General features: G+C 34.3%; 1 protein-coding gene across 1 annotated transcript; it reads right to left on the reverse strand.

Annotated features, from left to right (window-relative positions):
- Positions 1-3,710: 3,710 nt before the first annotated feature.
- Positions 3,711-21,756, reverse strand: acsl1b (acyl-CoA synthetase long chain family member 1b). Its single transcript, XM_059516250.1, has 21 exons — positions 21,596-21,756; positions 18,742-18,954; positions 18,540-18,654; positions 18,226-18,290; positions 16,451-16,552; positions 15,371-15,470; positions 14,959-15,134; positions 14,151-14,183; positions 13,943-13,994; positions 13,646-13,719; positions 13,440-13,517; positions 13,193-13,327; positions 11,845-11,979; positions 11,644-11,739; positions 11,481-11,553; positions 11,298-11,386; positions 9,792-9,908; positions 9,224-9,367; positions 9,039-9,140; positions 8,817-8,888; positions 3,711-5,127 (listed from the first exon to the last, which is right to left on the reverse strand). Exons 2-21 carry the CDS (start codon positions 18,934-18,936, stop codon positions 4,987-4,989), a joined length of 2,094 nt encoding a protein of 697 aa, XP_059372233.1. The 5' UTR covers positions 18,937-18,954; positions 21,596-21,756; the 3' UTR covers positions 3,711-4,986.
- Between the last annotated feature and the right edge of the window lie 616 nt (positions 21,757-22,372).

Below are 22,372 nucleotides of genomic sequence, written 5' to 3' on the forward strand. Positions count from 1 at the left end.
AAAAATATTTGCATCCTTTAAATAGACACTACATTTAATTATGTTAAATCTCTAGATGTAAGAGTGAATGGGGTGGGTGTGTGGATCTCACAAAATCTGTACAAAAACAATTCAAATTAAGCAAATATAAAAAAAAAAAGAAAAAGATAACAATAATAAATAAAGCCTAATGTATAGGACCACAAACATTTGCATGAATTAAGCACTAATTATCCACCCAAATTGTCAGTAATCTACCGTAATAGAGAAACTCATTATATTTACTTTAATGTGAAATTTTATTTTTTGCATAACTGTAATTACAATTTGGGGGAAAACAGGTAAAAATTTTCATGTCAAACTGCAAAAATTCCTAAACAGCTCTTTGTTTTCAATGTAAACTCAAGTTAGCGTTCTGATGATGTTTAGAACACTTTGACTTATGATAACGATGAGGCAGAGAGTTTGTGTCTGAAGTTAGATGGTTAAACTTTAATAACAAGGGCCTATTTGTTGTTGTTCTGTGTCTGTACGGTATATAAGATGTGACTGAGGAATGAAGATGTGGCACTGCACTCACAATAGCATCCCCAATCACATGACCATACCATTGTGTACCTGTCAAACACTCATCTTCTCTGATGACATCACCTTCACACATCAGTATCTTTACTAGTCCACGTGAGGAGTCCATCAATCGCTCCAATGCGCTGAGGATCCTGGGAAGGGTAATGGATCTGGCCTGGAGCTCTCAAAGCCATCGGAGGAGGTGGATCATGGGAGGTCCAAACCTGAAACAAGCAGCAGACCGGATTACTCACATTTTAGTTTTGCCATTAGTTTATGCATACATACATTATGCTGTTTGGACCTTATTTTGTTTAGTTAAAAAATATCAAATATATCAGTAAAACATCCTGTCACATACAGTTTTTCCACAAAATAAGAATGAATATTTAAAAAAATTATATAATGAAGTGTGACAGAATGCCATTGCAAACATACCCTCTGATATAGATGGTTATTTTAGATTATATATATTATATTATATATTATAACTAAAATATTAATACCATTAAAAAATAATAATTACTTGAAATAAAATAAATTACATATTTCAAAAAACAATTTTATGCCTTAAATGCCTAAACTTGATGTACTAAAATAACTTAAGTTGCAAAAAAGTAACATAGAAATACATTAAAAAAACTAAAAATTACTTTAAAATTAAAATAATATAAAAATAAAAACAAATATATAAAAATAAAAAACTATTATAGTATCTCAATTATACCACTATCAATTATCAATCAGTATCAATCATCACAGTTTTTTTCTCACAAATTAATATTGAAATTAATAAATTATTTTTAAATAATTATATATTTTTATATACATTTATTCAATTTTGTATTTAAATGCAGTAATAATACAATAATACTAATTATTATAATAAACAAACTAATGAATAAGCACATTTAATTTAGTACAAGTATTTTAAACATAACTCAGATTATCCCATGAAATAAATTGCATGTCTTGTCTCTTTTTTAGCCTATAGAAATATAAAATAATAATATTCTTGATAAACAATAACATAAAAAAATAAGTTTATATATATACATATATACTTAACTAAAATACATAACTATTAAATACATTTAAATCCACAATTTCAACAAATATATTTAAATATATTAAATTACTAAATATATTAAATATATTTACTAAATGACATTTTTAATTGTTTCATTCTATGCAGTTCTAACAGAAAGTGGAAAAAACATATGAAATAAATGGTTTTAGTCACATGATTATCTACATTTAATTTTCACAGCCCTGAATAAAAAACAGCATTAACCAACTCTTGAACATCCATAAATCATATTTATTTCTCTTATATCTCTTACATGGAAAATCTATATTTATCATTATTGTCATGATAATGTATTTTAGTACAACTGAGTCATTATAAGAATGCACTTTAGTTTGTCACACACACAACAGTTGCTTTGGCTTATCCACAGGTCATTTCACACACAAAGATACAGCTTGAATAAAACAAACAATAAAAACAACCTGTGCATAATAAACACACAGTTACTGTGAACATGAAGCAGCAGCCATCAATGAAACATAAGGACACATGTGGAAAGCTCCTGTATTCTGCAACGATGTTACAGCATAATGATATGAGACATCCATAATATTACACCTGAAAACATCTGCCATTCAAAGCCTTCACACACATAGCCAACCAAATTAGATGAGAATGCAAGCTGTCTTAAAGTCAACATTAAAGGTGAGGAAAGCATCATATAGACAGCATATAGCTTATATAGGAACATATTGTAATCACACAGGCTGCGTTTAAACTCAACGGACCTTATTCATGAGAAACAAGCAAAACTTATTTGAGTAGATCATGCATAAAAATGGATTTATGAACCATTTGCACACGTTTTGAAAGGCACTATTCTTCGTAAAGCTGCATAAGAATGAGTTCTATACAAATATATAGAATTAAATAGAAAATTTAGCTAAACAAAAATTTGCTTTGCTAGTGTTTCTTGAATAAAGGACCAATAACAGTTGCTTTCCTAAAATGCCAAACTTTCCTTTTTTTTTTTTTTTATGTCCATCGTGTTAATAAAGAGTCAAAGGCTTCAGAACATTAAAATATCTAATGGAAGACAAAATAATGAAATATTTCCCACTCTCCATCTAGTGTGGAGTGTGTGCTTCTCCCTTCATGTTGATCGTGAGGTACAGTACAAAATTATTAGCTTTTTATTTATTTTATTTTTGCATGTGTGCATTTCCCCCCGTTCATCAACAACACTCGATGCAGCTGATGTCCATAAATAAGGCACATTTTCCCTGAGACTGTACATGATATTTCCCAAACACACACATACTCAATGTAGCTACTGCCAATGAAGCAGTAGTTTAAAAAATATTTTCGAGAAAGGCCACAAACTTAAAAATGAAGGTTTGCTGTATTAAAGGAATAGTTTTCTTAAAATGTACATAAGCCATCCAAGATTAGACGAGTGTTTTTTCATAAGAACAGATTTGGCGTAATGCATTACATGACTTGTTCAGCAATGGATCCTCTGCAGTGAATGGGTGCCGTCAGAATGAGCGCCCAAACAGCTGATAAAATGCATATGTAGCATCATGAAAGACCTCTTACAGTACTAACATTTCACTTACACTTAACATTTACATTAAACATTTCAGAGTAATGAGGTTTTGAATGTGTAGGTTTCATAAATTTAGACTGTTTTGAGCAGTCGTGTTCAAAGGAATTCTGAAGTTCTCAAATATTGATATTTGACTTGCATCAAACTGGTTTTTGCTGTAATTCTTGTAAAATATTTTTCAATTAATAAACAGTGGTTAAACAGGGAACTACACTTGCTCACTTGTGCTCCTAATTAAAAAAAAAAAAAAAAATTGGAGCACAGTCAAAAAGTTCAACAGTCAATAATCAAACACTCCCATTACGAGATGATACTTGACTCCTTAAAGTGATGTACCAATACCTTAGTAATGGCATTTTTCTCATTTTATTAAGTATTAGTCAAATTCAAAAATATATATTTATAAGCCATTTAAAATTTTCAAATTAAAACAGCAGAAAAAAAACGACTAGAATATGAATAAGTTAACAATCAAATGAAATCGTTTTTTTTTAAAACATAATTTGAACTAGAGGTGGCAGAGAAAAAGTGGCTTGTAGGTGTATTGTCAGAGGGTTTAATGAGGCTCAGCGGTCACATGAGTGCAATTAAATTCATTAGGTTAAAGTTTTAAATATAACATTTTGAATATATAAATATTAGATGATTTAAATAACAGAAAAGATTAAATGAAAGTAAAACTGCCAGTAGGTGGCGGCAAGTCCCTGATTTTATCACTGAATCTTTCATTCAATTGATTCGTTTGAACAGCGGATTCATTCAGGAAAGAAGCCAGTGTCTGTCTCTATGAATAGGTAATTGAATCAGATTCGTTTAAAAACGATTCTTACATAAATGAAACAACGCTGCTTGAATGGAGATGCGCAGCAGTTCAGCTGTAACTTTGTTTATTTTTGTAACTATTTTTGTTGAAGAAATACAGCAAAATTAGGCAATAGTGTTAAGATAATGCAATATCACTTAATATCAAGTCAAGTCTGCTTTATTTTCAATTCTTCCACATGTACAGTACATACAGAGAATCGAAACTGCTAATATTAACTTCTTGTTTAATTAACTGTTGTATTAAATCAACATCTCCACCTTAATCATTAGCACGGTTTCGTTTAGCCTTTGACAGCACATATAGGAAGATTTTTGAAATAGCACCATTCTACTAAATAATTTCATTACAAATTTATTTCAAGTACTTTCAGGGAACTTTATTTGTTTTCAAGTACCTTCCAGGCCTTGAATTAATGTCTCTGATATCCGAGTACTTTCAGGAAGCGTGGGAACCCTGTGTGGATTATTGTGATGCGTTTATCAGCTGTTTGGACTCTCATTCTGACGGCACCCATTCACTGCAGAGGATCCATTGGTGAGCAAGTGATGTAATGCTAAATTTCACCTTCATCTTGGAGTGAGGATGAGTACATTTTTAGCAAATTTAAGCACAATAGCATGTTTGGTTTATCTGCATCATCTCATTAGAAAAAAATGCACTTAAATAAAAGAGGAATATTATTTTGTCCTCAATAACAGCATTATGTTGTTTTTGCACGTGGATTTCTCTTCCCTTTCTCCTAAAATAGTCAAAGGCAAAAATGATGGTGTCAATGTAGGGACGTTTTCCTGAGGCAGGATGTTTAAAGCTGAAGTCGAGTCGAGAAACACAGCTGATCTAGGGTTTATAATCGTAATCTGAAAGACATAAAACTGATGCTACATCAGTTGACAACAAGCTCTCTCAGGCCTCTTGTTTTGAACTAGGTCTTTTCAGTCATGGGACCCAGATCAGCTCTGTTACACGTCCTCTGCTTTACATTTTGATGTTGGTGTAAAGCTCATCGATCAGTTTCCTGAAGCAGTTCCTGAGGTCAGCACGTTTGGCTTTCAGGGTGGGCGTCAGGAGGCCGTTCTGGATGGAGAACATCTCAGTGTGGAGAGCAATGTCCTTCACCTGAGAAGAGAAGATGATGAAAAATCAGCCATCATTTATTAAATCATTTCTTTATTGCATTTTAATGCTCTTAAAATATTAAGACCTAAATTTAAGATTTATATATTTGAAATGCATATACAAACTTCCATCCTAATAAAGTTAAGGCCAGTTTTACTAAACGGGGCAAATTTGCACAGGAGCGCAATTGCAAAACAGCGCTGATGGGTGTGAAAATGACTGCGGGTGATTTACTAATAAAAAGCAAATTAAAGAACACCGATGCGATCTCATTTACATATCGACCAATGCAATATACCAAGCGCAGCACAAGTTAGCATAGTCGCAAATAAACAAATAAATAAATAAGCCACAGTACGTTGAAAGGAACCTGAGGCCAGAAAATTATGATTTGCTAGAAGTTTTAATAGTTGAGCTTTCAAAGTAATCTTTTATTTCTTGAAGCAAATTAATAAAAAAATAACATGGCTTGGCAGACGATATGTTCAGATAAAGTGTTCTTCTGGCATTAAAAATAAATTGATACATGTGGAAGAAATCCTCTCCCTTCTACCACGCACTCTGTTCTCTGCGATGCCTCCTCTAGCAACAATTGCAGCCATTTCAAGCTTAAAATAGTTTAAGACCTGCTTCTTTTGGGTGTTAACTAATGAAGCAAATACTAGTAATTTGACGAGCGTAAACGTTAGTAAAACGTGTTGCTTGATTCATTTGAAAACCCTCCTCCCATAACTTTTCTGTCTGAAAGAGAAACTCCTAAAAATGCATATTCAATAAGGTCAGGCGCAAAAATAGCGGTCCACTCCTTTTCAGTGCTAATTCGTCACTGCATGTCTTTAGTAAATCCTGACAGTACTATTTTAACGATAGAAATGTTATTAAACTGGCCTTTAATGTGATGCATGTTTGCCAGTCACACTTTAGTGAAACCAGTCAAATTTCTGTAATAGTACTAAAAAAAACTTAGTACCATTACATTGTAAATACACAATAACTATGGAAGCACATGGGTAGCAATATTCAATTTGCAATGTAATATGCAAAATGACAATGCAATATGTAAAATGGCAATGCATTTCTGTATTTACATTTACATTTTCCAATACATTTGTGCAACGTTTGGTGCAAAATGAAAATGAAAATTAAATAATTTTCATTTGGCATTTTATACAACAGTTTTAATATGTAAAATGAAAACTAATTTTAATGCTTTATAAGTTGCAAAATTAAAATGAAAATGTATTACAGAAATGATTAGATATGTATAACATGTTCAAGCAAAAACTGTGGCAAAATTATCATGCTATTATGCTATTTTTCTTAAATGCATTAACACTCAGTCAAGACACTTACGATTGCATTTTCATTCAATATCCCGCAATGAATGTAGCAAAATTCAATGTGCACATTGAAAATGCATTCCGAGCCGATCACGTGTCCGCCCCCTCCCGACACGTCAATCACTGCGTGAACAAGGCAGGGCTTGCAGAAGGTCAAGAGACTCAAATCTCATGAAGAGGATTCAAGTGAGAGAACATGGACAAGACCGTTGGTCCGTGTACGTTTTGATCATTTCGGTTTATGGCTTCAATATTTCATTCGCACTTGTGGGCGGGGCTGAAACGCTCCTTTCATCTGATTGGTCGAATCGCTCCACCCTCAACTCGGTCTTTTCATTCTTTCAGGCAGAATAAGAGTCAGTGCGAGTGAAGCACTGTAATGTCTGAAACCACCGCTCACTGTTAATTAGCATAATATTTGAATCAGATGATGCTGGCCACATAATTCATGCTGCTGCGACTTGCAAGAGACCCCGTTAAATTATTTCTAGGTTATAGTATTGTATAAATATTGTCCCACTGATATAAACAGTGCAAATAGTTCTGTCTCCTTGGATAACAGTGAAGTGGAAATAAATATAGTTAAATTTATGAAATAAAATTAAATAGGATTTTTTGGGAAGGTAAGTCTGGCCAGTAACACAACAACACGAGTCAGACGAGTCTGAAGATCTGAGCTGAATTTGGTGAAACATTATAGTTCTATTCTGTGTCAATTACTCTCATAATAAATAATAATAATAATGTTACCCGTATTTTTCGGTATACGTTGCATCAGTCCAAAAACACGTCATGACGAGGAAAAAAACATATAAATCGCATTTATTCAGAACCAAGAGAAAACATTACCGTCTACAGCCACGAGAGGGCGCTCGGGGGTAGGCTACAGGAGCACTGAGCAGCATAGAGCTAATTTTAATATTTTTCTTTTTAGAAATGTAACTATATTCATTTTTACAATTATTTATTAATGTCACACACACATACCTAGTGCCTTATGACTTAAAAGATGAGAGTGGTAAATGTTACAGACATGGAACTGTCCAGTCTATTATTGATTTTTATTTCCACTTCACTTTTTTCCAAAGAGACAGAACTATTTGCACTGTATTTATCAGTGGGACAATATTCATACAATACTACAACCTAGAAATAATTTGCAGGTCTCAGCAGCACGAATTATGTGCCCAGCTACATCTGATTCAAATATTACGCTAATTAACAGCAAGCGGTGGTTCACTCGCACTGACTCTTATTCTGCCTGAAAGAATGACAGAGTTGAGGGTGGAGCGATTCGACCAATCAGATGAAAGCAGCGTTTCAGCGCCGCCCACAAGTGCGAATGAAATATTGAAGCCATAAACCGAAATGATCAAAACGTACACGGACCAACGGTCTTGTCCATGTTCTCTCACTTGAATCCTCTTCTTGAGATTTGAGTCTCAGACCTTCTACAAGCCCCGCCTTGTTCACGCAGTGATTGACGTGTCGGGAGGGGGCGGAGACGTGATCGGCTCGGAATGCATTTTCAGTGTGCACATTGAATTTTGCTACATTCATTGCGGGACACTGAATGAAAATGCAATTGTAAGTGTCTTGACTGTGAGTGTTAATGCATTTAAGAAAAATAGCATTTAAATTATAATTTTGCCACAGTTTTTGCTTGAACATGTTATACATATCTAATAATTTCTGTAATACATTTTCATTTTAATTTTGCAACTTATAAAGCGTTAAAATTAGTTTTCATTTTACATATTAAAACTGGTGTATGAAATGGCAAATGAAAATCATGTAATTTAATTTTAATTTTGCACCAAACGTTGCACAAATGTATTGGAAAATGAAAATGTAAATACAGAAATGCACTGTCATTTTACATATTGCATTGGCATTTTGCATATTACATTGCAAATTGAATATCGCTACCCATGTGCTTCCATAAATAACTAGGTTCTATGTTTATTATTAATAAATCAAATTTGTTCAGCTCTCATATACATCTTAACTAAATGAATATTGCTTGTTCCATACTTTAGCCTTATACATACTTCTTAAATAAACATACATAATTATTTTCCCAATGAAAATATTTGTGGTAATTCAAAGCACAATTTGTGCATGCATTTTGAAAATATGATTATTTAAATAAAATCAAATGCAAATAATTAATAATAAACTATGTCATGATTGTTTGGAGTGCAGAAATCATACTTGGTTCTTACTAGTTTCATTTATATATAATTCAAAAATATGCAGCACACATAAAGTTTATTAGTTTAAGTTAAAACTGTATAATCCAAATGAATGGAAATTAATATTTTTTGAGTCTATCAAGACGAACATCACCTGTTCAAAAGACTTCAGGCCACTTTCTTTACCCAATTTTACAATATCTTCCAGAATGGCTTTCTTCACCTCCTAGAAAAAAACATAAAACATTATTTTTCTCTCAAACTTTGTGACTTGTTAGATATATGCATTTTATTTTAGACCCAAATATACCCAAGCATGCAACTCTCTGAAAAGTGGTGAAGTGAATAAAAATGCACATGGCAGATCTGTCTTTACCTTATTTTTGCACAGTTCTTCATACGAGCCCTCTATGCCTCTCTTCTTGGCCCAGCCGGGCAGAAAGTCTGGATCAGGTACAATGATGGCTACCAGACAGGCCTGTGGAGAAAATGAGAGAACAAGAAATAATGAAGACTTGTCCTGTAACGCCTCCATCTGCGTGTTGTTCTCTCTCTCCTCACCTGCAGACTGTCTCCATGAACGAAAGCCTGCGCCACAGCTTCGCTCCTGATGTAAATGTTCTCGATCTTCTCTGGAGCGATGTATTCACCCTGAGCCAGCTTAAAAATGTGCTTCTTCCGGTCCACAATCTTTAGAGTGCCATTCTGCAAAACAAAAAACATGTGGTGGTCAAGTACGATCAGTCTGATTCTTCCACTAATCACTGAAAACTATGAATTAATAGAACTATCAAACTAAAAACAAAAATGGTCCATTTAAATAATGGCATATTTGACATGAATTAAACCTGATCTGCTAAAAGAACAAGTAGCTAAATAGTTATTTGAAATATGAACATTCATGAACATACACACTGGTCAAATAAATGCAGCCTTGGTGAGTAGAAGAGACTAAACATTGTAAAAACTCAAACTTGAGTAGTTTTAATTCCACATGTACACATTTAATTAGCTGTATCATGTTTTATTATTTGTAATGCACCAGAGTATCTCAATTCTTCATTTTCTAAATTAGATTAAAATTTGCCTGTGAACACAGAATGAAGGTCCTCTATTAAACCTCTCTTACCGGCAGCCACCTGCCAATGTCTCCAGTGTGAACCCAACCATCTTCATCAAGAGCCTCCTTCGTCTTCTCAGGGTCTTTCAGATACCCCTTAAAAACATTAGGACCCCTCACACACACCTGCCAGAAACAACAGCAGTCAAATAACACATCTAATAACACATACACACACATCAAGGTTATTCCTGTTAACTCAAGCTAAACCATGTTAAAAATTCTTTTATTATTTGATGCAAAATAAACCTTCAATGAAATAAATTAACTGAAATAAAGTTCTTTAGAAAATCAGTTACTTCCTTTTTTAGATAAATAATTTTGTACATTTAAATTATTATTTTTTTTAAGTACTAAAGTAGTAAGCAAACTGAAATCAATAAAAAAAATAAAAACGAGATATATTTAAAATAATAATAATAAATAAAAAAATAAAATCGCAAAAACTTTCAAATTAATGTTAAAACAGGAAAAATAAAAACCAAAAATATTAAAAACTATAATGGTGTCTTTTTTTCCCAAAGCATTAACAAAAAAAACTTAATACAACTGCAAAACTTTTAATTTATTTCTCACATTACCTCGTTCCACCACATTAAATTAAATTTTAATTTTAATTAAATTTAAAAACAGTAAATGATTAATCGCGATTAATGGCATCCAAAATAAAAGTTTTGTTTACATAAGGTGTGTATATTTATTATTAATATAAACACACACACAGTTTATACTGAAAATATTTACATGTACAAATATTTATATTCTTATATTTTAGATTATATATAAATATATTTAATCTATAAACATGAGTTTTCTTTATTTTCATGACTATGAAAATTGTAGATTCACACTGAAGGCATCAAGGGCTATTTGACCAAGAAGGAGAGTGATGGGGTGCTGCGCCAGATGACCTGGCCTCCACAGTCACCGGACCTGAACCCAATCGAGATGGTTTAGGGGTGAGCTGGACCGCAGACAGAAGGCAAAAGGGCCAACAAGTGCTAAGCATCTCTGGGAACTCCTTCAAGACTGTTGGAAGACCATTTCAGGTGACTACCTCTTGAAGCTCATCAAGAGAATGCCAAGAGTGTGCAAAGCAGTAATCAAAGCAAAAGGTGGCTACTTTGAAGAACCTAGAATAACATTTTCAGTTGTTTCACACTTTTTTGTTATGTATATAATTCCATATATAATTCCACATGTGTTAATTCATAGTTTTGATGCCTTCAGTGTGTCATAGTCATGAAAATAAAGAAAACTCTTTGAATGAGAAGGTGTGTCCAAACTTTTGGTCTGTACTGTATATGCATAATAAATATACACAGTAGCCACATATATCACATAAACATAAACTTTCATTTTGGATGCAATTAATCATTTGACAGCACTACATATATAAAAAAAAATTACAAATCTTAATCTTTAATACATTAAAGGTCAGTACGTATAATAGAATGACTACATAAAATAACAACAATAGAATCTCATTTATATTAAAACAACACACACACACACCTCTCCCTCGCCTTTAGTGGCATAATAGTTCATCTCTGCCACATCCACTAGTTTGATGTCATTACAGGACAGAGGAGCTCCAACATGACCTGCAACGACACCATAAACCAGTCAACATTAACATGCACCTGTGTTAATAACTGCACATGCTTCAGTGTGTGTGTGTGTGTGTGTGTGTGTTACCCGCAGTCCAGTCTCCTGGTAGTGTAACTGTGCTCCCCGCAGTGCATTCAGTCTGACCGTATCCTTCATAAAACTGCAAGGAAACAACATTTACTTCACAGCCAGCAGTATAAGATATGGTGGAATGAGTCTTAATGTATGTGTTTAGGTGATCAAACTGTACATTGCAGCCCAGCGCAGCTCGCAGGAAGGTGAGAACAGGAGCTGAAATGGGAGCTGCTCCAGTTATCATCATTCGAACCTGTCCTCCAACACTGGCCTACAGGGGGCAGCACAGACCCATTACTACAATAAAACACTACAACTCTTTCTAATTCTGTCAGCACAGAAGACACAGCAAGCACATTCTCAGGTCAATGATCACCTGGACTTTCTTGAAGATGATCTTGTCCCACACACTGTCTCTCCTCATGATGCCGCTCTTCATCTCGTTCTCTTTCCTCCTGAACGCAAACTCCAGGATGCGTCTCTTCAGGGAACTGTTGGCCTGTCCGTAGATCTGCGAGAGGGTTTCACTACATTACTACTACACTACAGCATCTAACATGGGGACACTACGAGGGGAAAGACATGAATGAGGGGACACAGATCATACAGTAATACAGTTATGAATGGTTACTACATGCTTTGCATGTATTTAGGCATATGATCAGTTAAGTATTAGTACTACCACTACTACAAATAATGATAAATAATAATAATAATATTATTATTCAAAATAAGTTTAATTTTAAATCAATGAACTACATTACTATTTTTCTAGTACTACTATTTCACAATAAAATAAAAAAACATAATAATTAACAACAACAACAAATTGTTATTACTTTTATTATTACTAAAAATATTTTATTATTATTAATTATACAAATGTAAATAAATATATTACAATTGCCTTAAAACTACTGCACTATAAAAAGGGGTATTTATTAATAAAAAATATATATTAATAATGGCAAATTGTTATTATTAAAATATATATTTTTTTATATTTGAATAATAAAACTAAATAAAACAAAAAATATTGCAACAAACTTTTTTACTATTAAATACAATTAGTTTTTAATAATAATAATAATAATAGTAATAATAATACTGTTATTAGAGTAACTTATTTTATTATTTTAATTATACAAATTAAAATCAATAAATCAATACATCACAATTGCAATATTTACAATTACTTTATTATTATTATTATTATTATTATTATTATTAATAAAAATGACCATTTTATCATTAAATAATTATTGCAAGCAATTGCAATAATACTATTTGTAAAATTAAACAATATTAGTATTTAATAGAATTAATAATATGAATAATAATATTTATTTTTTTGTTTTATTTTACAAAAACAAAATTACAATATACATTTGTAAACAAACATTAAACTACGACACTAAAGATTAAATCTTGAATCTATTGACCTTCTATTTTGGTCAGAAACCGCAGGGAGAGATTAAAGAGTCTCTTTAGTTAATAACAGTTTCATAAAGGATTTCAGTACAAATATGGGAAGATAAATGCCGAGTTCTGCATTTTCAAATGGACGTTACAAGCAACCCAAACTCACAGCATTCGCAGAGGTGGAGTTCAGGAGTGTGGATCAGCGTCATTTTTCCCTCTGATTTACACATTCCTGTTTTCTGCAGGTCACTCGCAGGCCTACAGCTCTTATACTAATAAAAAGGCCACATCTGTATGCTCACCTTGTCAAACATGCGGTTCAGCAGACGAGGAACCACAGGGAACACGGTGGGCTTCAGGGCCGTGAGGTCATCCATCAGAATTCGGATGTCACCCTGGAAGTATCCGATACGTCCGCCGTGCATCAGCATCACACCCTGAGAGTGAGGAAACAGCATCAGTCCACATGAACAGACATGAGCTGTTTTTAAACCATTAATAACGCGTTTATTAAAACACTCAACTAACTTAAAAGCACTCATCACAGACCTGTACGACTCTCTCAAACATGTGTGCCAGGGGCAGGTAAGAGATGTGTGTGTCCCGAGGACTGATGGGGCAAGTGGGCTGCAAATATGACCATCAGAAACATTACAAATTACTGTTTAATAAGCGGTTAAACATTTGCATCCTGCTTTACAAATGTATTAGAAGTGTTGTGTGATTATAGGGCTTTTATTTGAGAATGCATTTACCTTTGTGACATTGATGAAGGCAGAAACATTAGACACTATGTTTCCGTGGGTGAGCATCGCTCCTTTAGGGTTTCCTTGTGAGAAACCAAACGAGAAACCTTGTGTCCATCATTACACAATTTATTTTCAAACAGATACTACAATCAAGAATTTGGAGTGCATTGGTCAGACACTTTTATCCATAAGACATTACATTGCATTGAAGCCAAATGTACATTGATGTCAATTTGTGCATTTTCTGGGACTTGGATCTTCGTGTTGCTAGTGCGTAGAATGAAGTAAACTAAAACATCATACCTGTGGTTCCACTTGTAAAACAAATAATAGCCAAGTCATCAGGCTGTGGGGGCTGTAAATACAGATTTTTTAAGAAATAATAAATGCACAGAAAAGTAGCATCCAGACTTTTTCCAGAACTAAACATTTTATAATTATAAAATATATTAAAAAAATAAAATAAAGTAAAAAACTTTATTAAAGTAAAAAGTAAAAAAACTGTACTAACCACAGGATTCTGTCGATGAGCCTTGCCGATATTCTGCAAAGGAATGGAAACTTATTAAAATAAATGATGGAGACGAAGGAAGTTCAGTGAAAGAGGAAGAAACTGCAAGGTGAATGAGGTTTGTGTCTGTGACTGACAACAATCAAATATAAACAAATATAAAAACACTTAAGCAACTTAGATTATGAAATCTAGTTTTAAAATAAACATGTAATATTAAACTAAAAAAAATGACTAAAAATGTAATCATAAAGTCAAAATAATAAAATAAATCGATTAAAATAAATATGTAATAAACGACACATTTACTACAAATTTAATCATAAACTATTACATAAAATATCGAAATAAATCATATAAACAAAACGCACCTATTCATAAAATAAAATGAAAAAATAATTATGAAATTTAAATGAACTTGAATCATAAAAATTTAATATAAATACATAATATTAAATTAAACATTTAATCAAAAATGTTACAATGAAAATTAAAATGAAAATCTTTTTTTTAAATAAATACAAATTGGATATGGTGCTGTACGGCATTCTTTTACATAATTATTATTGTACATGAATATAATATTCATATAGTTCATCCAATTCCATAACTGTGTCATGGTACTTTTTTGGCTGGAAGGATGTACTTTAAATAGCAGCTGAAGTGCCAGTGAGCTCTTCCACCAAGTTTCCGCAGATGATCCGGGGCACAGAAAGACAAACAGACCCCACCAGACACAAACACACACATCGATCGCATTCGCTGGGGTTAAGCAAAGATTTGAGCAGACAATCTGCGGTTTATTCACCTCTGCATCTCTCAGACTGATGATGTCGATGCCACACTGCTGTGCTCTGCTGACCAAATCAGTGTCAAACTTTTCAATGAGGATCAGGGTTTTGACTGAGTGCTGTCGGCCCGAAACACAGTCCAACAGCAGCTTGACCTTCTCAGGTACATCACATACAACTGTAGAGATACAGGCTGCAAAACACACACAAATGCATGTAGTAAAACAGTCATAAAAAAAAATTACATTCATATTTGGTTATGAATCTCTTACCCTAATAATGACCTATCAAACATCAATAAAAAGACAACAGGGACATCTTATATGACACATCTACATGCAAACTAAAACCAGTGACTAATAAACAAACTAACTTTATGTAAACACACTAATTTCAAGATAAAACTGCGTAAAAAAAAAACTGACATACTTTTTTCGAGGATGTAGCTTATGGCTTCTGTGCCCAAGGTGTCATACAGAGGAACTGATATCAGAGAGTAAGTGTAGCAGGCCAGCTCTGAAATCGTCCACTGGATAAAGATTTCTGACATTAGTGAATCTCAAACGTTACAAGATGAACTGCACATTGATTCACTGTAACCTGTCGCTCACAAATTTAGAGTCCCAAACAGAGCAAAAACTCAAGACGGGAGATTTTAAAGTTGCCATTCCAATTTAAATTGAAATTAAAGATTAATTTGATCTTTTAAAGGTGAAATGTATAGGTTTTGCACCAGTACCAATCGGAATTGCAAAATATGATTTATAACTGTTTTTTCTGTGATTGGTCTACAAAGACTCAACTTGTGCTTCTGGATAATAATTTTTTTTTTACATATGTATCAAAATAAAAAACAATTTGGATAAATGTAGCATTACATCACTTCTCTCTGCAGTGAAAAACTCTTTCAGTGGGTGCCATCAGAATGAGAGTCCAAACAGCTGATAAAAACAAATCCATAATTAATCTATTTTCAGCTTCGAAACTGTTTCTTCTGGACAAGTATAAATCAATAATCCATGATAAAGCTTCCTACAGTGAAAAGGACGGTTCCCTATTGTCTTCTGTTCTATGCATATTTCTATATTGATTCAGAGAAGACTTTTTTTACTGGAGAACTCAATATTATTTATAGAGGACCTATATTTTTGACTGAAGAAATGGTTTCATATAAAAAAAAATTATAATTTTGTTTCTCAAAAACATTCTAATTTTCCCGTCACAAGACGTTAGTTAATGGACTGGAGTGGTGTGGATTACTTTTGGATTATTGTGATGTTTTATCAGCTGTTTGGACTATCATTCTGACGGCACCCATTCACTGCAGAGCATCCATTGGTGAGCAAGTGATGTAATGCTACATTTCTCTAAATTCAGTTATGAAATCTTCTGCAATGTTCAAAAACTATTCCTTTAAGATGAATTGCATTATTAAGTTAAACCAGGTTCAAATCTAAAGACGAGTGTAAAGATGCATTTGGGCAATAAATCACATTTATTAGCTCTGACCTCTGGTCTGTTCTGAGAGAAGATGCCGATGTAGGGATCTCCATCCTTCGAGTGTCCTTTGTGCAAAAATGCGGATCCCAAATCCTCTGCTCGCTCAATCACCTGATGAAGAGGAAATGACAAATAACTTAACCAAACCAGAAAACGACTTCTGCAGTTCACTTTGCACAAGAATGGCGGAAATATTAAAGAAAATTATTATTTCTCTAAATAGTTTAAATTAATTTTTCCATTGGGAACTTAATATGTGACCCTGGAGCACAAAACCAGTCTTAAGTCGCTGGGGTATATTTGTAGCAATACCCAAAAAAACATTGTATGGGTCAAAATTATATATTTTTTCTTTTATGCCAAAAATCATTAGGATAATAAGTAAAGATCATGTTCCATGGAGATATTTTGTAAATTTCCTAACATAAACATATCATAACTTAATTTTTGATTAGTAATATGCATCACTCAGAATTCATTTGGACAATTTTAAAGGTGGTTTTCTCAATATTTCGATTTTTTTTTTGCATCCTCAGATTCTAGATTTTCAAAAAGTTGTATCTCGGTCAAATATTGTCCGATCAAACAAACCATTTATTCAGCTTTCATAAGTTGTATAAATCTCAATTTCGAACAATTGACACTTAAGACTTAAGGTTTTGTGGTCCAGGGTCACATATGTTAAAGATTATCAGTGCATGCCAGTATAATGTGCAATCTATGTAGATTATTAACAAGACAACAACATAAGGAATGTACATCTGACAGCGTCAGCAGTTAAACAAGTTCCCACATGCCCGTTTTATAGTTTGACCACCTGTGTAAGTGCAACCTTCACAAACACGCCAACAACCTACAAGAAACCTGCACTTAAGAGGTCTGAAATCCAAAACCAGCTTCACCACAGGTGTGTGTCAGACGCTCTGATTACACGTCACACAGATTAGGCATTTTGAAAGAACAATGTCTCGCTCTATGAATTACTTCATAATTTACATCTAGCATGCTGTAAAACCTGTGAAAAGTTTTTATTAAATGACCCAGTGCACCAGGTAACTTATTATCTTTTAAACCAAGAGAACAGTAAATGTGAGCTATAATAAATCTCAAAGCTCAACATTAAAGATGGGCGGATGGCATGCACCAGGGTGAGAGATGGGACAGGTCTGCATTGTGACATTTTACATGTGTACTCTTATGTCTTAAAACACTTCTGTTTTTCTGTGATGGATTTCACAAATTAAGATATTTTTGATGAAATCTGAGAGCTCTCTGACCCTGCATAGGCAGCAAGCATAGACTACCACGATCAACATCGAGAAACGTAGCAAGAAGATCGCTAAAATAATCCAGCTGCACTACGGGAATATGTTGTTTTCTATCCAATCAAAACTTACGTACAATGCAGAAAATTCACATGGCGCAGCTGATACAAAACCTCATACACCATTTACATTCAGTGGATATTCTCCAAAATGGCACTAGTGTAAAATCTTTTTTTTTTTTTTTTTTTTTTTGGAGCACAAAAAGTATTCTCGTAGCTTCGTAAAATTAAGGGGTCTGGAGCGACATGAGGGTGCGTAATCAATGACAGAATTAAAATTTTTGGATGAAATATACCTTTAACATAGGAAATATAAGATAAATGTATTGCTTACATACAAAACTGTAAAAATAAAAATGAATCTTAGTGATGAGGTTAGTGAAAATATCAGAAAGCTTACATTATTACAAAAGCATTGATCAAAACAGAAACAGACATGGATGCAGAAGTGTCATCCTACCTCTGAGTATGAAAGCCATTCATACGGCTGCTTTGGTTTTCTTGATCCAAGACAGGGACCATTTTCTGAGAGAAAATGTAAAGATATCACATAAAGACCAATTCGATTTTTCAGTTTGGTGTTTATATACAGAATATTCAACATCATGCGATGTATTAATGCTGACCACTTAACCACGGGTTGACACAGCATTTCATTGTAAAATATAACTAGATTATCACCCAAATCATTATATAAAGTTAGATATACAAGTAAGTTCAACTTGATCATTTATTTATTGCTTCAAGGTTGAAATAAAAGTTAAAAGTGCATACTTGACTCCCTCAGACCCCTGTGAAACCACTCGTACAGGGTCATGGCATCCTCGTAGAAATGGCTCAAGAGCGGTCCTCCATTTAAAACAGCCGCTCGACGAGCAAATTCTCCACCCTGATCGACAAGAAAACATATTTTATATCAAATCTCTGATTGCAGTAAGACAGGCTTTGAGTTCATCTTAATGTAGTATTGTGTTACCGGCAGCTCTACTGACTGCATGCGCAGGTCACAGGGTGCTTTGAGGGCTTTGGGTCTGGTGGCGAACCAGTACGCTGTGACGGCGGTGAACGCACCCATCCCGAGGAGGGTGTTTGTGGAGACTCTGTGGAAATAGTCCCTCACCTCCGACAGCTCAGGGATTCGCAGCTGCTTCAACAGCTCGTGTGCCTGCATGACTACAGTGAACTCGATCTGTGGAGGACAATAGGGGTTAAAGTAGACACTATTGTGCTACATAATACCAAGGAACTTCAACAGATCAAAAGGTAGTTTTACCAGGGGACAAAAAAAAAAAAAAACATTGGTACTCATGGCACTTTTAGAAAACAAAAAATAAGGTTGTCTTACTACTTGTATATTGTATTCATATCAAATATTTCAAATGTTTATTTTAATTTTGATGATTATAACTGACAACTAAGGAAAATCCCAAATTCAGTATCTCAGAAAATTAGAATATTGTGAAAAGGTTAAATATTGAAGACACCTGGTGCAACACTAATCAGCTAATTAACTCAAAACACCTGCAAAGCCCTTATATGTTCTCTCAGTCTAGTTCTGTAGGCTACACAATCATGGGGAAGACCGCTGACTTGACAGTTCTCCAAAAGACGACCATTGACACCTTGCACAAGGAGGGCAAGATACAAAAGGTCACTGCAAAATAGGCTGGCTGTTCACAGAGCTCTGTGTCCAAGTACATAAATAGAGAGGTCACGGAAGGAAAAGATGTTGTAGAAAAAAAAAGTGTTCAAGCAATAGGGATAACCACACCCTGGAGAGGATTGTGAAACAAAACCCATTCAAAAATGTGGGGGAGATTCACAAAGAGTGGACTGCAGCTGGAGTCAGTGCTTCCAGAACCACTACGCACAGACGTATGCAAGACATGGGTTTTAGCTGTCGCATTCCTTGTGTCAAGCCACTCTTGAACAACAGATAGCGTCAGAAGCGTCTTGCCTGGGCTAAAGACAAAAAAGACTGGACTGCTGCTGAGTGCTCCAAAGTTATGTTCTCTGATGAAAGTAAATTTTGCATTTCCTTTGGATATCAGGGTCCCAGAGTCTGCACACAGTACCAAAGCTTCCAGTACCTGGTTTAAGGACCATGGTATCCCTGTTCTTAATTGGCCAGCATACTCTCCTGACCTTAAACCCATAGAAAATCTATGGGGTATTGTGAAGAGGAAGATGCGATATGCCAGATCCAACAATGCAGAAGAGCTGAAGGCCACTATCAGAGCAACCTGGGCTCTCATAACACCTGAGCAGTGCCACAGACTGATCGACTCCATGCCATGCTACATTGCTGCAGTAATTCAGGCAAAAGGAGCCCCAACTACGTATTGAGTGCTGTACATGCTCATACTTTTCAGTTGGCCAAGATTTCTAAAAATCCTTTCTTTGTATTGGTAATTGTAAAGTAATTTTCTGAGATACTGAATTTGGGATTTTCTTTAGTTGTCAGTTATAATCATCAAAATTTAAAGAAATAAACATTTGAAATATATCAGTCTGTGTGTAATGAATGAATATAATATACAAGTTTCACTTTTTGAATGGAATTAGTGAAATAAATAAACTTGATGATACTCTAATTATATGACGAGCACCTGTAATGTGAAATTTCAAAAAGATCAAAAGAAACATGAGAAATGTGTTTGTGTCTGACAGGCAACTTTCTTATTGCCCTTCAGAGATTCATAAAATCAGTCCTGTTAAAAAAAATGTATTGGCACATTTGAGCTGTAAAATCCTGACAAGTGTTTTGAAATATTGTGGAAACCCCTTTGATTGAATCTTAGCAATCATCTGGTAATCAAAGTGAACTGTGACACGCTATCTTTACTGGGAAACAGTCAGTGGTGAAGGGTCAAGCTGATTAAATGATCAGATGTTCTGCAAGGTTATCTTCATCTGTGATTCAGCTCACATCAAGCTTAGCTTTTATATAACAACAAACCTTCACAGAAATCAACACTCTGTCACTGTCATTAAACCTACAACCTACATTTTACAAAACAGGTTTCCGGGCAAAATTAACACCAACAGCTTAAACTAGTGTTGGCTAGATATTTTGCATTGCGACATTTTCATGACTTCTAAGCTCACTTCCCCCAAATTTCTGCTAAGTACAGAATAAAAAAAAACAGTAAGTCCTACAGTGCACTGATTGTCAACATTTTTAGTTGAACATAAAGAAAGTTTTTTATTTGATTAGTTTGTCACAGAAACTGAGGATCTGAACTTTGAACAGGTCCAACTACACATTATAATCATATTCAAATTAACGGTATAAACTACAAATTTCATTTGCAACAAGCTAACCCAAGCTAACTTAGCAGCAGCATTATGCCATGAGTCACCTTAGTCCGCTAGCCTATGTGATTCAGGTTAAACCTTGCGAGGACGCATTACCCCTTTAACCTCTCACCCACTTCTATTCTTACTGCCCTGGGTCGGATCATTCTGAGAAACAGCCTTCACTTAGTGAGTAAAACAATCACAGCACGAAGCCCTTGTAGACTCATGCATGTCTGCATACAAACAACGCAGAGTTAAATACTGTGGAGACTTGGAGCTAAAATACTACAAACCATTTAATATCCTTGCTCATTCAGAACAGCAAATACTAAGTTCTCTACATTCTGACAAAAGCAATTGTACTATAAACAAGTTTCTCCGACTTGGCTAGTAGACGCCTTTGCTTGAAAACCTGCCCTTCATCAAGGTGTTGACTACAAAGTCAAACCATCTCAAATCACTTGGCAAGAACTCAACATGACCAACACACAACACACACACACACCCACCCACACAAACACACACTTCACCTGAAACTAGAAGAATGAGGTACGTCCAAACTTGGGAGTCGATGTGCTTCCCGAACCCACAGAATCACGCCAACAGAAGGTGAAATGACCAGGTGAAGGAAAAAAAAAAGTTCAGTCTGAACAACTACGGGTTGAGTTCATATGCAACCGCGGGTCAGACCCCTGCCGACTCCTTCCTGTCCCTTATTGGACAGAAACACACGCTGCGTCAGCCAATCACAGAACAGGAAGTCAAACAAGCAACGACCAATAGTTAAAGTACTCCAATAAAACACAACTGCCTAGATCATTGTCACTGTGTCAATACTCACCAAGAACTATATGCTGATTACATTACGCTGATGTTCTGTGATAAAAAAATGACTGAATTTATTTTATTTTTATTAATACTTATACTTAGCAAGGATGCATTTAAAATGCTCAAAAGTGACACTAAAGACATTTATAATGTTACAAAGATTTCAACGGTCTACTCATTAAAAATACTGAAAAAAAACAATGAATTATGATTTACAAAGAAAATAGCAGTACATCTGTTTTCAACATTTATAATAATTGGAAATGTTTCTTGAGCAGCAAATATAATATATCAGATCACAGGAATAACTTACATTTTAAAATGTATTCATTAGAAAACGGCTATTTTAAATTGTAATAATATTCCACAATATCAGCGTATTCTTGCTCAAGTAAATTAGGGATGCACTGGTTGACCGGCCATAGATCGGTTTACGGTCTTTTCTCGGCCGATTTTTCCGGAAGTGCGCCCGCATGCAC

The sequence above is a fragment of the Carassius carassius genome, chromosome 29 (assembly GCF_963082965.1).
Source record: "Carassius carassius chromosome 29, fCarCar2.1, whole genome shotgun sequence".
Taxonomy (NCBI): Eukaryota; Metazoa; Chordata; class Actinopteri; order Cypriniformes; family Cyprinidae; genus Carassius; species Carassius carassius.